The 19,001-nt window shown below is 35.3% G+C and overlaps 1 protein-coding gene across 1 annotated transcript in view; it reads left to right on the plus strand.

Annotated features, from left to right (window-relative positions):
• Nucleotides 1-19,001, plus strand: part of LOC112053505 (fizzy-related protein homolog) — a 71,948-nt gene that overhangs the window by 33,314 nt on the left and 19,633 nt on the right. Inside the window, exons 2-4 of the mRNA XM_024092940.2 lie at nt 2,195-2,472; nt 16,732-16,842; nt 17,361-17,483. Coding sequence (XP_023948708.1) covers nt 2,195-2,472; nt 16,732-16,842; nt 17,361-17,483 — 512 coding nt within the window. The remainder of the gene's footprint in view (nt 1-2,194; nt 2,473-16,731; nt 16,843-17,360; nt 17,484-19,001) is intronic.

Consider the following 19,001-nt stretch of genomic DNA (forward strand, 5'->3'; position numbering starts at 1 on the left):
GCGCCCATATGGTACTGACAGGACACGACTAATCAACGCGTGCGCATAGCTATTTACGGCTTAGTTACCTCCGCGTCAGATAAATATCTGTCATTTAGAGGTTCACCGTGACTTGTGGGGTGGCAAAAAAAGGTGTTAAACATTGAGTAGTGCACCCATATTAAAAATGATGGATACAATCTTTCATTTCACTCCCATTTTTTTTGTTTCTTTGTTGGTATATGGATGGTAGATCAAATCTTCATAAAAGTTAACAGAGAAACATGAAGCGAATTTGCGGTTTTATTTTTGGGCTAAGTTTATAAAAGTTTTTTAACATTACCTAGTCCAGTAGGTGCGTGTCATTTAATGAAGATTAAATGACAAAGCGGCGGATCGAAATATCGATCTCTCTTTCGTTCCATGGCAATGAAGAAAGAAGTTATATTCCTATTTGACCGCTATTTGTTGACTGTCTTTTTATTTACGTTTATACGTTATAATAAATAGCACTTTGGCTTATTTAATTATAAAAAGTGTAGCAGACGCTATTTTGAGATAACCTTTTTGGAAATAAATTCATATGCTAAGATGTTTCACCTTAGTGACTTTACAAGTGTTATATGAGTAGAAAAACTTCCGATTTAATTAATTAATGCAAAGTGATCTGAAATATATTAGTGCAGTCGGCGCGTGCCTATACCTGTTCCTAGATCATTTGCCTCTGCGCCAAAAAAATAATTATTACTACATTAGCAAACAAGTTCAAAAGTTGATATATTTATAGACAAGATTATGCCTGTTTTTAGCACGGGACATAGGTGTCTTCTAAAATATAATTTTATCTAATGTAAATGAAATGTCTAAAATGTCTGACGTGGCTACAGAAAAGAAATTGTGAAAAATATACTAGGACGATCAAAATTTTTTGGTATAAGACTTAATGTTGTTTAGCAAAATGGATTTGAGCTTAGATTCACCCTCAGATCTAATATGCTTATTATTAGATGTTTGTAATAATGATTGAAACCGACGGCTTAATGTGATTTCCAAGGGATACTCCTCCAAGATGCTACTAAGAGTTTTATGGAAGAAACAAATTATCCTGACCCAGGACTCGAACCTAGAACCAAAGGATTTGTTTCTACAAGGGTCAAAGAGGCAGTTGACTGGCATTAAGTGTGCCCAAATTAAAGTGCAACGCAAAATTATATTCACCTAAAGAAATTATGCCCCGCTATGTAAATTCTTAAATATACGGGATAAAAGTCTTGAAATTTTAGTGTCTTCAAATTAAAATGCCTTATGCGGCGGCACTCTTTATACAAAAGACAGAACGACATTGCCACAGCAGCGCGCGGAGATATCGAGGAGAACAGTTGTCAAAAACACTTGAAACCGTACTGCCGATTGCAAATACCTACTACCTGCTTTATATTTTTTTCTCTTTGCGAATGTTTTTAATGTAATTACTTTGTAATAAGATGAAATGTATGTATTATTAAATCCGGTCACGGTATTCTTTACACCTCCGATTGTAACGGACAGAGGTTCTGTCTTTAATTTCTGGCGGTCATGTAATTAAACTTTACCTTTTCAAGTTAAGTAGAGTTAACTTAATTTGATTTTTTGGGTGATTTACTTATACAAATATTAGTGGTCCTTGAAATAAAAATGCTATAAACTTTAATTAATGATTGTCTGTATTCAAATGTTATAGAGTTTTACAAAGTAATTGAAAGTTTTGTTATGTTTGAACCGTCTTACATAATCGCTGCTAGAGACAGGTATAGCAAGACCACCGTACCGGAGACTACAGGATGTGGCTTATTTTTTAAATCTTTACTAAGCTTTGCCCAATATTAATAAAGTTCTACTGGAAAACCCTAATTAAAACACTAAGCAGACGAATAGCTCAAATTGTGGCATTGGTGTCGCTGTAGCCTGCCTGTGCCATTTGTAAAATCTTACCAATTCAAAATGGTTATTCTTGCTTATTCTAGCTCAGTATTTAGAAACATTAATCTAAATTCTTTCTAGATAACTTTTCACTCTGTTAGTGAAAATACCATAATTTTTAAAATCAAAAGCTATTTATTTAAAGTTTGGTTTATAAGCTCTATTGAAACGCCAAGTTTAACTTCTTCTACTTTCTGCTCTTTTGCCTACTATGGCTGAAATTCATTAAATGCTAAATGTTCTCTTTTCTTTGCAGCTATACGTCGTGGAACAGAAAACCAACCGGCAAAGAAACCACGAAGCGACGGAAGCAACGACGGCGCCGGCGGCGGTAGAGACCACTTAGCGTACGGCTGTCTCCTCCGCAACGAACTCCTGGGCGCTCAGATAGAAGAACTCAGAGGTCCACCCACAAACTGTGCGGAGGGGAACAGAGCAGCGCTCGGTGCTGTCCAAGTGGCGTCAGCTGCGAGGGCGGCTTTGGCATACTCTCCGCCGGTTTTTAGGTTTCGAGCACCGGTACACAGCGCTGAGGTAAATTTAATATTTTGCTTGTTTGTTGTTTTTATGATATTGAGTATTACTAGCGGAAGCTTTTAAATTGGGTCTTAGGTACTGGATTACTTGGCTGTTGAACATTAAAGTCAACGTCTCCTGAGGATACTCTATTTTAGTATTTTTGTTGTATCTAGATGGTTTTTTCGTCAGGTCTGGCATAGTTATTTGGTTTTATTTTTCTGTACACATAGTTATCATCTGTTAGTCAAAAAAATAAAAAAAAAATATTTCATCATAGTCATTAATTGTCATTTGCCTATTTTTTTTTGTCTTCTGTAATTTTTATTTAAAATGTATTTATTATTTGTTACCTATACAGTTATACTTATTTTTATTTTCTTATGTAGCTAAGCACAAAGACAGCTTGTAGATACGATTCTTATTTCTTACTAATAATAGCGATTCATAATTTATCATTGTAGGCTATTTTAACTTACAAAGGCATCTACTTACAAAGTATATCATAATTTAGGTAGGTATATCAAAAGTTATAAAAAATATTCTAACACCAAAAACGTCGTTTAATATGAGGATAGCGATGAAATCGAGTTATATTTAAAAGACCTTTTTCTCACGAAATCTGGAATCCTCCCGGTTCAGGTAAGCCGATCAAATTCGTATCTATACTTAGAATGTTTGGATTTAAATTGTAAAAGTTATGGCCGGCGATTAAACTGCGTACATTATATCCTGTCTTAAAAGTTTGCATTTAATTACCTTTGTGATTTAAGATAATTCATCTTTTCGCTTCTATATCCTGCCCTCTAATGTGTCGGATATAAGGCTTATAATTAATTAGGCTTTACATGTTTATACCTCGGTCATGAGGAACACCAACAATTACTTTAACGATCATTACTGTCGCTATCATTGTCATAATTAATGTCTTACTTATGAGTTTCTTCTCTTAGTAGAAAGAGGAATAAGGTTAAGGAGTCTTGAAGACTTAAAGAGTCATAATTTATATACTATACTATTATCCAATTATAACATTTGATTGTGAATTCCATGTATTCTGGGTTCCATTTTCCAGCATTGGACAATTTCGAATTCTATGTTTTCTAAAATGACTCAGGGTGTTAAATTTGAGATGAAGCTACCACTCAGAATGATTTTAATGACAGTAATACATTCCTTCGAGGTAACGCGATATCTACTAAATTCGTCACTTAAAATCACGTGTGATTGATTTAACTAGTTATGTTGTATTGAATATTATGTATACCAATTTATCTATTTTTCATTAAATTTAAGTTATTTTTGTCCGATTACTTTTTTTTTTAAAGTACTACACATTGTTTTTATTTAGAAATGTTTTTAACACTTCCAATAGTAATAGTAAGTACTGAGTAAGTAACAATAGTTTAACTTAACCAGTACTTACTATTACTATAACATATACCATACGAGTACGTACATGTGTACGTAATCGTTTAGTAATCAGATATATATTTAGATATTTTTATGTAACGGCATCTAACAGCTTTATTTTCCAAATCATGGTCTGACCATATACAAATTCTGCTTGTAATTGATAAATTAAACTTTTTGTTTCATTCAATCAATATAATTGCACATCAAATTAGTACTCACAGTCTAAAAGGTATTATAAACAAAAAATCAGTATTTTAGACCTGTCTAATTGCATCAAGTCTTTTATTTGCCATCAATAAACCGTAATTGAAGAATAAAAGGTAATTAGTAATTTGCACGTTTTTATATAGGACCGGCGAAATGTTATACTTTTTGTATTGGCTTTTGATTTATGCTTTTATGCAGATCATGAAGTGTCGACGATAAATTTTGTTAGGCGGACGAATACCAAAGATCCAATGCTTTGATGTCACGGGGATATTTATGAATGCATCAAGTTGATATATATCCAAAATTTTTTCCTATACAACTTGATGAGTTGTTTAGAAAAGAATAATTGGCGACCATTTTCGGAACGCATACTTTTTGTTTTTCCTGTACCCTTTGATTTGTGCCACTCGTAATAAAACGCCTTTGCAAAATCTAAAATTGCAACAAAAAAAAATCTGTCGAAAATTCTGACCAGTTTACGATTACCGTCTTAAAATTTGGTCATAACGCGTATATGATAAGAGTATTGGCGTAATGAAATTACCGTTTGACCCGCAAAAATTTCAAAGAAGACACTCGAATTACACTTGACCTCTGCGTTTAACCCGTTGATGGTGGTTTTGGATTAAATTTGCCAATGTATTCAAATGGGCCATTATGTCGCGTAAAGTTGAACATCTAATGTGGATCGGATCTTGTTGTGACAGTATCTTTGTGCATTTTAAAAATAAACTACGTAGGATGCCATGCTTAGGAGATTTTATTATAGGGTCATATGATGGTTCGTTCTGCTTTGTTATTGCCGATTCACATTTTCAACAGCGTTTTAGCGTATTACACCCAAGCCATTCTTACTGTTTTAATATTCGAACACCGAATTGATAGTATATGAATTTACTTTACATTCTTTCAGTACCTTATTAAACGCTTTGGTAGCTTTCTTTTTAATTCAGTACACAGATAAGACTACACAATCACTGGAACAGTCAACATGGTCTAACGTGGTTTAAACGGTGTTTTATATAATTTAAGAGATATTGGTTTGTATTTTTTTCTATTTCACTTTTGTGAACTTACTGAATCCAGCAACTTTAATAATGTGAACCAACCTTAAGAAAGAAGTTATATTGGGATCAGTCTACTTGAGACCATCAAGTTTCTCAGCTATAATCTTTATTACTTTCGTATCTGCTTTCGCAGTTTTTTCTTTTTGTAGTTCTGGATTGTTATTTTTTTAAAGTGGTTGAACCATTTTTGGCACGATGGTATTTTTAAATTTATCTGCATTGATTTGGTAGATATTATTGTTACAGTAATTTGAAACTTTTAGTGCCCGTCTCCATGGCGTATAGTATCCCGAGGTCGTAAATGTTAATTACTACCATCAGAAACCCAGGGGACAGAAATTATTGGGTTTTCGAAGATGTGTATTTTGTTTTCTTGTTTCTTTTTGAGCCCTTTTGGGTGGTTCGATTTTGTATTAAGTAGGTCATGAAGGAGTTCACCGACTTTATTAGAGGGGTTCTTTATTCGTAAGAAATGTAAATATTTATATTGCATCAGTACCCAATTTCAATTAGAAAAATATCTATTTTTCTTATTTATTATTATTATAAGGAATATACATATATCTATTTTGCAACATAAACAAGTTTAACGTAGATGAAAGATGTTATTATAATAAAATAATAATTATTTGAAATATTAAATTACGTATGTACATTAAGTACCTATTTAACTTGATTTAAACAAACTTGTGCATGGCTTAGAAATTATGCTAAACTTGTTATAAATTAAAATAGAATCACAAACGGAATCAAAGAAGTTGAAAGCCAAGTAAATATATGTTATTCAATAGTCCTTACTAAGTGCCGCATTATGCTGTTACAAAGTTCGTATTGTTTAGTTATTACGCAAACGCACCGGTCCTCTTTTGTAAAGACGATCCAATTATCGAATGTCACTCCTTTCTTATGTTTCTACTTACCTAAGGAATATGTATTACGAAGTTACGATCGAACTTGATGCAAATGAGCGTGGGTATTTTTAAAATTGTAATATTATGCAGTATCCTGACAGCTAGAGCTAAAGACTTATAATGTAACTGAGGATTTTTAAATATAGATGCCGAAAATCCAGTCAACATTCTGGAACCAAATATTTAATGCATTAGTGTTAAACTAACTTTACGCTATGTAAATTTCAATGAATAGATGAAATTCTAACTATTCAAACCTTTCCTGGACTCTGGATTAAGGATCGTCCTTGAATCTCAGTCATTGAATGTTTCTTTTCATATCATCTCAAACATTAAACGTTTGTCTATCAGATATAACTACATAAATGTCTGTGCCACGAAAGAGTGTCATCATACCCTTAACCTTTTCCCATTTACGTGGGTTTGGAAATCTATGTCAATCTCTTCCACTCGCTTCTATTATTCGTTAACTTATAGCCTGCTTCTTGACACACATATACTCTTTCACACACTCTAACCATCTCTTATTTGGTCTTACTCTCTTCTTGTGTCAGATACTATATATACATAAATGCATATTTACAAATGTTTTTCAGTGTCTGTGCCACTAAAGAGTATACATATACATGTGTACCTAAATATAAGAAGCTCGGCTCCTGGCGCGAAGTATGGACACATAATTTATTCTTTTGTCTCTTAATTATTTATGCAAATGTCCGACGGCAGGTCGTTAGGCACGCTGGTTTAAAGCTCTAAGCCTAGTTATCTGTAGGTATATGCAATTAGAATCATAATAAAAATAAAATACAAACACGTTCACAGAGGATGTAGGTATAATACGATTTTGTAGGAAATGCTTCCAGGCTGAACGAAATAAATTCGCGGTCCGTGAGAAAATTGTGTCTAACTAGGCATTAAAAGCAAAGCAAGATGGCGTGTGAAAAATTTTATGTGATGTACCTACACATTCGAGAATGTTCTGGGACGGAAATTTTTCTTTGTTAATTTTGACTTGATTATTACAATGACAAAAGCGTTAATGTAATATGACATAGTACGAGGGCTCTTAGAAGAACAAAAGAATAAAAGACGTTTATCTAGAAGTATGAAAGTTTCATCATTATCAAACGTTTACGTCCTCTGCTAGATATCCATAGGCCTCTTGTAAGGACGTCCGAACACCAGTTTCTATTAATTATGTAAAACCCGTTTATATTAATTATGTAAACCCGATAAATGTAATCGGTGGTCGACTATTACTGCGCTTTCCGGTGCGGGGTCGCCATTTCAGCAACTTGGTCCTACGTTCATCGGCTCTTCGTTCTGTATCCCGTTCTGTCATTGCACTTTAGTTTTGCGACTAGTTGAGATACGTCGGTGACTTTGATTTATCGGCGAATCTCCTCATTTCAAATTCGATTACGTAAAAACACTCTGAGTATAGTTTGCTTCATCCCTCTGAGCCTTCTTATAGCTCATAAGTTGCGACCAAGTCGAAAGGTTTCGCAGAGTTAGATGCGACGACGACGATTATACGACGAATCAATCCATAGATACAGTAATCTCGTTTAAAAATGTACACATTTGTTATTTTGTTTTACAACGTCACATAGTCACGTAACCAAAAATGGCTTAACCAATTCGTTGCTAGCTAGAATAAATCGATACGCTTCGTTTGCATGCAATAAATCTCAGACATCGCGAATAGCAAATACTAAAAAACCAACAAATACCTATGTGCAAAAAAGAAAACCCATAATGAATATTCATTAAATTTCGACTTACGAATAAGTTGAAAAAAAAAGTAGTTAAGCACACAACTTGTGCAAACATAGGAGCATCATATTTTTAGTGTTAAGCAAACACGAGTAAACGTGTCGGTTTTGTAAAGGAGAAATAAAGTGTCCACTTGCAAAAATACCTTTGTGTCTCAATTATCACAACGCAGCCATTTAGCGCGTCAGTGACAATGACTGTACCAACAAAAACCGTATTCTAACATTTTTTGCACGATTCCATACATTATTACTCGTTCAAAATGCAAATTTGCATAGCACGACACTTAAAAAACTGGATAGTACAGTCTTTTTTACTAACTAACTAAAGGAAGGAATAGAAAATGTAGAGTTTATTTAGTATGATTTACTTTGGTTTATGTAAAACCTTCGAAATACAAAAATAATAAGAAGTACATGAATTTCTTTATATTTAAAAGTCTGTAGAGATTTCATGACTCAACGAATGTTTTTGGTAGATTTTACGATTTATTATCTGCATGTTCAAAACATACTCGTGACTCTATGTTGTCGACTTTAGGTTTCTTAGCAAGCATACATACAAGTTGTTTTTTTTTAATCGCACCTCCCAATTTTATTACTTGTGCATCTTTTTTCACCGGCCATTACGCCCGATACAATGCCATTGTTTTTTTACCAGCGGCAAAATTTCTGGCCCGTCATTTGTCTGTCCGACTGACATCACTCCATTGGTGACAACGACCTAAAATAATTTATTAAAATTTTACGGTCAAACGCTTAGAATATTAACTTTTGCATGTCATTTGAGTGTCGATGTGGTTTTTTTCAATACAGAGCTCGGTCGGATGCATGTGTAATGTGGTGGTCACGACTCCTGCGCCGTCTTTTTCAAAACAGAGCTTACAGCTTTTAATATAATGTTTCACGCCTTAGTTTTAGGTATAGTTGTTGTGACAGAGCTATTGCGGGGATGTACTACCGCCATGCTTAGCATTTGTCCGCCTAGCAGCATTGTTGTGTTCCGGTCTGAAAGACATGTTTGTCCGTGCAATTACAGGCAAATAAGGCCTCGTATCTACGCCTCAGTTTGGGGGATTTTTGGTGGTCAATACATGCCCTTCGAAGTATTGTTTTGTTTATGGGCGATGGTTTTATACTTACTATCAGATGGGTAATCTGCTTGGTTCGTCAATAATAATTATGATTCCTATAAAAATAACGCTGACTACCTGTCTCTAGTAATTACTGTAGTGTTGATTAAATTCCTAGAAAATGTTGCTTAGCTCACTTTAAGATATATACTTTTAAAATTTATCATGTATTGAATCAGGCTAGGTTTCACATTAAATTATTATTTTACAAAACTCATGTAATTAATGTTGTTGAACAAAAAAGGCTGATTTAATTAGAATTTGCCATCCGGTGATTGCAACATGTCAGAACGCCTATCGCATTTCTGAGTTGTTTGTGAGTTATCATCGATAGATTACGTACACGTAGGCACCTAGACTTTGATGATGACAAAAAAGTCATAAATAAATTTTATCCAACCAAGTCGGATGTTTGTCAGGATTTTTTGTTTATCCCCATTTATGTGCATTAGCGTCTTGTCAGAGCATTGATTGGTATTCACGACCCTCACGATGTTTGTGACCCCGCTGTCATCGGGTTGGAAGCAAAAAGGTTGCCAAAAAACTGGAGTACATCTTAGTTACCGAGGTCGGGAGGTCAGCTAATGGTATATTAGCGTAAGTCTCTAATTATATGTTAATTGAAATCTTTGAATTAGCTGCACAATCAATGACCATTTTCTTGGAAAATTCAATTTGTTTAAAGTTTATTATTAACTGTGACCTATACGAGATACTAAATTACATTTTGCATAGGTCCTTTACCTCTTTATATCAATGTTATCCAAAGCGACGACGAATCATTACTATTCATCCGTTTCATGATCTAAGTTTGGCAAACATTTTAGTAGTAAAAAATGGTATGAAATACTATCGTTAGATCAGAGCTATCAAAAATTCATGACATTCTAGTTTGTGCTATGGGCACCACCCACTTGATTACACATGCATTGACCGTTGAATACAAATTTTGGTTTTTGTATAAGAATGCATTGACAGTGACTCAATTCCCAATGCGTCTCCATATAAATTTACTTCGGAGCTTTGAATATATGCTAATATTTTGGCCACCGAAGTATTTTTTGATAATGTATTGTTATCACACATTTTCGTACCTCCGAACGTTTTTATTTCTTCCATACTCTATAGCCTTTGTTTTAGGTCTTTCAAAGTTATTGATTAGTAATACGTGCTTGCCATCCTGTATTAATGCAAAGTTTATTTACAATCACTCATTTACATGACAAAAACGTCTTAATGCCCGTGTCTTGCAAGTTTAAAGTTATTTGCTTATATGCCATCATATTTCGTTAATATTTAAGTTATTTACATAAGAGAATACCTAGATGTTTTTGTATAAAAGCGTAATTTTGGTAGCGCATGCACAAAAAAACCTATTAGGTAGAGAACACGTGCCAATTTTTTATATCGTTCTCCACCTGACATGTTGGCGGGGTAAATCACCTCTAATTTAGCAAGGTAGAGCATTCGAATTATATTCTTGTCTCTTATGCTCTGTAGGTAGTCTGTCTGATAAATGAATCACTGTCCTGGAAATATTTTTTATTGCATCTAAAGTTAAGGAGATATAATTAATTTGAAAATTGAAATGGAACGACAGTGAATCTAAAACTTGTTTTTGAAACAAAATTTCGAATAAGTATTTCAATGCCCACTTCATTTACCCATATACCTTTATATATACCTATACTCTTTTTAGTAAGTTTATTTATTGGCACACGGTTTTCATTTTTTTGTCCAGTAAAACCATTTTGCTCCATCTTTTTAATATAACCAATTTCATAAAACGTACTATTTTGTGTTGACTTTTCCGTTTAGCTTTGCACAGTATGATAAAGTATCGTCAAGTTAAAAACACAGACAGATTAAGTCTCGTTTAGTTAAAAAGACTTTTAATTCAAATGTTCTCGCCAGTGAATTACTATATTTCCGGCCTCGACACTATTGTATCATTAATCAAAACATCGTGATTTAATACATAGCATTATGTATCAGCCTGAGCTTAAGCTGTTAATTGATTATCTGCTTGCGCCTGTTTTGATAGTGTTTGCAATTTCATACCCACTCACGGATCAAGCTTTCCGTCATAAGTAACATGCAGGCGCGACGAATCGCCATGTTGCGGTTTATCTAATGCTTTTTGCTTTAAGACCTTGAACGGATAAAAGTCTAGACGCTTTGCAATTTACAAATTTTGCGCTTGCGCATTTCAATGATGCCTGAGATCCCGGGGTTCATTGGTCCGTTTGTATTACAGTCACTGCTGACCGTTTTTTTATTTATTATTAGTAAAAGTCGGAACGTATTCGTGATTAAAATTTTCAACGCACGAAGTGTACGGCGTGACGTATTTTTGCATTGGTGCAAAAAGTATTTGTGGTCCAAATTGGGATATAATGCTAATTTTCGAAACACTGATGCTATAGGTCGAATTGTCTTGAATTCAATCGGTTCACGCTTTGGTTAATTGATCGTTCCACATCCTTCGGGAGAGATATAATAACCCCTAGAGAAATTGGTTCTAATTTATTGTTTTCGCAAAACTAAGCCGTGACTAAGTGCTGTTACTCACGTGAATTGCAAGTAATGGCTGTCCATAAAAAAAATCATTACAGCTCTCAGATGTTACTAATCGAACAGTTAATAACTTTAAGATCTTCAATTTCGTAAAACCTTTAAAACATATTTAAGTACTTGTAAACACAATACAAATTATATACTTACTTTTTGTGTCAGGTTTATTTGCTGATCAAAATAGTTCTCCGTTCACATTATATTTCTTCGCATAGACAACTCGCCGAGCAAGATTAGTCTAGACTCGCGGTCATTGTCAGGGGATGAATTGTAACTTTTGCAATGTTAGATTCGACAGATGCATTTTTTATTTTTATTTTTTTTCTGGCTGCATGAAATCGATTTCTTTGTAGTTGTTTTTGAGAATGGTTGGCAGGCTGCCGTTGTGTTCTTACAATCTAGATCATGTCTTAGATTGTCCCTGTGTTAGAGCCTAGTCACGTTTGGAATCATTGTGTAGGTTGTTGCTTCTAATTTCTAAGACGTCGCAGTCGACATTTCTCGTTAATTATATCCAATCGAATTTTTTTGTCGACTGCCCACCGGTGTTTGTAGCAGGCACACTCGTGGCCTTGATTGTTAGATGTCATTTACTGACGTGTAAGTGCCTCTTTACGATTTTTTATATTTTAACAATGATCGAAAGTACACTGATTGACATTTACAAGTCACTAATCACCATGCATATGTCCTATGTGTTATCTGATACATGAAATGTTGTAGTTTCCTAATACGACAAAGTCGTTGACTGACACCGCACTGCGGGAACACGTATCTCTACAATGGAATGCTTTATTGGCTGTTCGTTAGGTATTATGTTGGATCTGAACCTAGGATTGGCCTTTCGTATTATAGGTATCAGACGAGATGTTCGTTTACCTCTATTGTTATTTGGATATAAAAAAAAAGAAATTAAAAATTGAATCCTCATCGTTATTCTCGAATGTTGCCTTTAACACCCACACGTAAGCCTTTGTGTTAGGTTACATCATTTTTTTCAAATGGGTCATCAATATAGGAATTTCATACAAGTTGTATTATTACTAATGCACTATATTGATGACATGCTTAAGACAGTATTTTAAGTAATTAAACAATCTAATTTTGCAATTGATGATTTTGTAAGTGTAGCTCCTGTGTCATCAGCTTTTAAAGCCAGAAGTGCTCATCCGTGTTCACTAAGTGGTTTGTTTACAGAAAAAACATCTACCGATACGCGAGGGAATTTAGCAAGAGTCAACTTGGCCTTAATTTTTTTTACTATGTACACAACTTCTTGTATGCAGAGTATTTTGCGATCGAGGCCCCGTAGGGTTAAGTTTGTTTATACTGTTAAGTCAATTGAACCAGCGTATTGAGTTAAATCCACGACACCAAATTCTAATTAGCGAGACTTTTGACTTACACCGCGGGAACTTTTGTTGATCTCTGAAAAATTAATTATTTTGTTCAATGTTCATGAAAACATATTTACTGTATTAAGCAAAACATGATTAAAGTTCAAAAGAATCAGCGTGCAAGAATCACGTCAGATGCTACGCATATTGAAACACAGCTTTCATGAAATGTGCTTAAATGAGAAGCTATACAAGTCATGAGTACGACCACATTGCGATCTGAACTAGCCTCGCTCGAATAGACACACGTAAAAAAAGCACCATACGCGACAAGCGCGTGAAATTCAAGTTAGTTCCGTCTAGATTTGTATTCTGTTTTTGTTAACTGAAAGCGGACCGAAGATTTGTAGAGTGGCTTATTTTTTATGCGTATCTAACGTGACCTGTTTACGGATATGTGCAGGTCACAAAATTTGCCATCCATTTATAGTACCAATCAATCTGTTATCTAAGATCTAGTCACTACATGGTAGATTTCTAGCTTTTTATGCGTCTGCTGTCTGAGGTTAATAAACTTGTATTCTGATTGCTCATTCATCTTACATCATTGTGGTTTGCGTTTTATTGAAATTTTTCTTTTACTTTTTCTCAAGGCTGTCATGTCATTAGTGTAATTCGTGCACTGCATTCTGTGATTCTTAATTTATTTAAATCGCTTTTTCTATGGGGTTTACAATTTCGTTGAACTCAAATATAAGCTTATTTGGTTTCGATCATTAAAATACTCCACATACGTATATTCCTTTTAAGTGTATTCAGTAGCTGCCGGCAGTTACTCTGGACGTCCATTAGGTCGATGTCCATTGTATAATTCATATCGTTTTGCGATCTATTGTGCGGCGCTTTTTGTCTATTCTCGTTGAATAGGGCAATTGTCAGTGGAGGAAATAGGCAATTGCGGATCTATACATTCTACATGACCACTAGTCTATGCAATGATCACTACCGACACGCTTCTTATGCTATTCTATATTTAAATATTTATCTAAATTTGTTACTTGCCATTACTTTTGTAGGCTTGCCATTACGTTTGTGCAGGATGTTAGGTTTGCTTCGTTTTTCTAAATGAAAATGATGATGGTAGTATAACATGCTTTTGGTATTCGGTAAACATTCTATTTATGTTTTTACTACATCATGACGTGATGTAAAATTGCTTCAAGCACGGTTAACTTTTTGTAACATTATGTAAAAACATAATTCGTCTAATCAAAACAGCATTAGTAAGCCAAATTATTGAAGTGGTCTAAACTTCTTAGCATTTTTTTTTAATCCGACTTAGTCATGCGCTTCTAATATTATACAATATAAATCATATTTTAAAATATCTATTTAAACTTCCTCGTTTTAAATCTAATGTTCTCATATATCACCGGATTTTGAAAATCACCGTGTCGAATCACAGAAATTTATTTTACCTCTCATTATAAGATGATCGAGAGATATACATAATTGCATACGCTGTATTAATAATAAGCAAAATGACAAAACACGTTATCTTCCTAAGTCACATCTCTAAATTTGTTATCCGCGAGAATCTCAGCTGATGGACCTGCTTGCGCATTTTTAAAACCAGTTGCAATTTCCTGCAGGCAATTTTCGGCTTACGTAATATAATAATATGCATTCGTTTTCGACCACATACCAAGGCCACTGTGTCGACGACCACAGGGGGCGGGGCGTTTACTAAGTCAATATCTCCTTAAGTGGCAGTTGTGAATTAATCATCATGCACACAATGCACTTTCAATCTTGTTTCAGCAGTTCCGTTATTTCATTCATAGGATCGTTCACGTGTTGGATCGGATTCAACTTTTCACGTGTTTGTTTATTTGCAATGATTGAATAACCTAAATGCAGTATAACGGTTATGGGCTCGATATCTTGTAGTATTACGTGTAAATCCCTTTTTTTTATCAACAATATTTATTGTGAGTGCGCTTAACGCTCGTGTTTATGTGCCAGCGTCTTGTGTTTTTGTTTGAAGTGGGTGTCACAACACAGTTATATTTCCATTTGAATCGCAATAATGTGGATCCAAAGGTGGCAAGACGTGTCCTTTTCATGCGGCATGGTTTAAACATTGAGTGGGCATCTTAGTCTCACAATATTATCTTTATCGCCCATGTGTCATAAAATTGTATACTATTTTAGTTGAAATTCAAAATGCTATATCACAAAATTATGCACGTTGTATTAACATGCTACGTTGTAAATTTCGTCCCACGAAATTTGCGATGCTTTATGAAGATTTGTTACTCATATAGACCGCAATAAACCGGGTTCACGGCCGTGATTATGGCCGCGTGTTTACGCGAAATGTGCACTTTTTGCAGCAAATTACTGAGAAGTTCCTACGATGTCTCACAGTGCGAAAAATTCTCATTACAGTATTAAAGTGAGATAATAATTGCAGACATTATATTCATCTAGTGTTTTTTTTAGTGCTAAAAAATGTAGAGCAATGTAGCGGTAGTAGCTATACTATTAATTCGTGTTCAATTATTCTCTGTAATATAATAAGACCAATCAACTGATGAAAATGATAAATTGAAAGCCCGTAGTAAAAAAATCGCTGACAAATCCAGACAGAGTTCATTTTGTTACGTTGTGTTTTTTTTCAGATTTTTTTATACTTACGATACGTACAAAAGAATACGGGTAGCCGAACCTTTCAAGGACTGAGCGTTACGCTTCAGAAGTTTTCTAGACAATTCCCCCACTGGGCCTCTAGATTTTCACAATAAACCAACACTAATGCCGATTTAAACGCAAACTATGGTTTCCAAGTGATGATTTGCTGATTAGTAATAGTTTTAAAAATTGTTGCCCGGTTATATCGCGACTATGATGAAGATCTTACAAAGACTTGTGTATATTTTTTGTAGATGTCTTCCAACGCTTGCCTCTACTGCGTTTAAATTAGTTGATTCAATTTGTCTATAGTTTTTGTTCCGTCAGGGTTTTCTGCCTCGCAACTTGGTCATTTGTCTTTTTTATTACTGGAGCCCCTAATGAGTACAGCATCATTTGTAAATCTTACGCCGTCTAACACTTATAGACGTACTTCCTCTTTTGCTTTTCTGTACTCTATAATCACTGGCTGATGTCCAATCTTGTAATACATTGTCCGGTAGTAATAGTGAACTTAATTTAGAAAGAAATCTCGAGTCTATTATTTCGGTCATCGTATCTTGATGAGTTGACTCTGTATCTATAATGAGAATGTCAAGAGATATCTGTAACCAGGCGTTTTTATACCACCACTAAAGTTTTTTTTTTTGTTGACCTGAGCGTTTATTCGCCGACGAAAGATTCGTTGAGTAGTTAAATGTTTCGATTAAATTTAATTTATTTCCTTGTCCAATCATTTTATTGTCTCTCAAGTTGTCGAGTGTTGATTGAATTATAAACCAGAGTTTATGAGTTACTACTACTTAGTTTATTGTGTAAGCCTTTTAAACATTATCTCTATACGCTTAAATCTCTATAGGTGTGCGTATAATAAATGTCTCTGACCAGCGAAAAATGCATGCTATAGTTTTTTCATGTCTGTCTTGTCGTACGACTTTATAATATGCCATTGGGTCTTTGCTCTGTCACGTTTATTTGATTCAGGTTTTTTATTGCGTTTACTTATTTTAGTGCACTTTACGACCACAAGTTAAACATCATTATAACGTTTGAAATTTACTTTTGTATTATTCTCACGTTTTATGGGTTTCTTAAGAATATATTTTTTTTTGTTTAAGTTTTTGACTTGTGTTTTCATGTAAATTCTTTCTTTGTTTCAGGAGAATATAGACCCGTCGCCGTACAGCCTTTCGCCTGTGTCAGCTAAATCACAAAAGTTGTTACGTTCCCCACGTAAAGCTACACGGAAGATTTCAAGGATTCCCTTCAAGGTACATATCCCAACATCATTATTAATATACTCGTAAGTTCGTGCCTGCGTGAACGAAATGACGTTTTCTTTTCTCTAAAAATGATACCTAGCTTGATTGATTTATCAGTCGCTTTAAATTTAAAAAGCTCGGTTTATAAACTTATGTTAGATTAGATGTTAAATGTAGCCTTTAAACGATTTCATCTCTCGACGTATACAAGTATTCACTACTGTGATTTTTCTAGGGTTTTTATTTTTCATACGAAATTGCAATTGACTTCAGAAAACGTAATGTTCCAAATTGTCTCTAAAGGGAATGTTAGATCAATGGGTTGTGACAGAACATACGTCTAACGGCCACTTTCTTCATTCCAAGTAACAGTCAAAGTAACGTCATAAACCAAAAGTGACGGTCTTTTCACTGAAAACTAAAGTCTTCTTTACTACTTACCACTTTTACTGTTACTTTAGCTTTACATGAAGAAACTGGCTGTTAGTAGCGAGCCAATGAAGCTAATTGTACCGTGTTGTCTGTAGGTGTTAGACGCGCCCGAGTTACAAGACGACTTCTACCTGAACCTGGTGGACTGGTCCGCACAGAACGTGCTCAGCGTCGGCCTGGGGAGCTGCGTCTACTTGTGGAGCGCGTGCACCAGTCAGGTACCCTTATACATGATTTTGTTTCGTCGTTATCAACCCATATACGGCTCACTGCTGAGCTCAAGTCTCCTCTCAGAATGAGAGGGGTTAGGCCAATAGTCCACCACGCTGGCCCAACGCGGATTGGCAGACTTCACACACGCAGAGAATTAAGAAATTCTCTGGTATGCAGGTTTCCTCACGATGTTTTCCTTCACCGATTGAGACACGTGATATTTAATTTCTTAAAATGCACACAACTGAAAAGTTGGAGGTGCATGCCCCGGACCGGATTCGAACCCACACCCTCCGAAATCGGAGGCAGAGGTCATATCCACTGGGCTATCACGGCTCCCATGTTTTTGTTTACTAGCTTTTATTTATTGCACTGTTAGTCTCTTCGCCACACACTGCATGAGTGTGGGAAGTAGTAAATACGTTGTGCGACCACGTTACTCGTCCTGCCGCGTTACGTGCCTCTCGTCCAGCCCATCGCTTCCTATTATGTTACTTTTGAGCGCGAGTCAAAGGACTAGTAAGGGTCATCGCGAGTAGTTGCGCGAGGAGCTAGTGGTATACTAGTCAAATCTTGAAAGGTACTACTTGGCGTTGGGCTGGACTTAGGGTACTGTGTCTACTTGCGGATTGATTGCACGAGTTACTTAGATAGTAGATACGTTTTTAGTTTTAATTTAACTAGATGTGTATGTGTGGAATCTAAATTCGAACGACTTCCTGATTTTCGATTGGACTCAAATGTGGTAGCTACTTCTACTTGTTGATCGCATTCATTAATCAGGTATGCGTTCAGGTTCTTCAAAAAAGAATATTTGCAATAATCCCATTCCCCTCCAACTGGTCGGGAAATACTGTGCTAGGAGTGAGTGTACGACAATAGACCAACGCGGCGGGGATCGAACCACCACCCCTCGGTGATGAGTCCAACCGCTCTCACCGTTGAGCTATTGAGGCTAATAGGTACTACGGATCTTGAGCTGCATGCATCCACCTCACTGTTAGTTGTTACCCCTTTGATGTCTGCGCTTTTCATCACCTTGGGACTTCAATTTCCATCACTTTAGCTTTGCGACTCCTTGAGCTGTGTCGTTGAATTTGGTTCTTCTGCGGATCTTTCTATTTCTATTTCGATCGTTCAGAGATATTCCGAGCAAAGCTGCTCCATCGTCCGTTGAGTGACTGAGCTTTTTTAAGAAATTCATAGCTTGGGTAGGTATCTTATTATCAAACTTAACTTAGCTGTTAGTAACACACTTAAACCAACGAAAGGGTCGACATGATAGATTGTTTGATGTGCCATCAACAGTACAGATGTGGTTCAAGTATTGCCAATTGAGTCTGTCAGCAAATGCCATGAGAATGATGTAAATAGCCAATGAAGATGATCATATGCATAAGATAAGACGAATAATAATATAGTCTAACATCTAGATTCTAGATCGTATAGACAAAGCAGGTATTGTCTCGCTGTGTTATCTAAACAATGCGTCTGTGATAACATCTACGACACGCGAGAACATT

Source organism: Bicyclus anynana, chromosome 4 (genome assembly GCF_947172395.1).
Source record: "Bicyclus anynana chromosome 4, ilBicAnyn1.1, whole genome shotgun sequence".
NCBI classification, from domain to species: domain Eukaryota; kingdom Metazoa; phylum Arthropoda; class Insecta; order Lepidoptera; family Nymphalidae; genus Bicyclus; species Bicyclus anynana.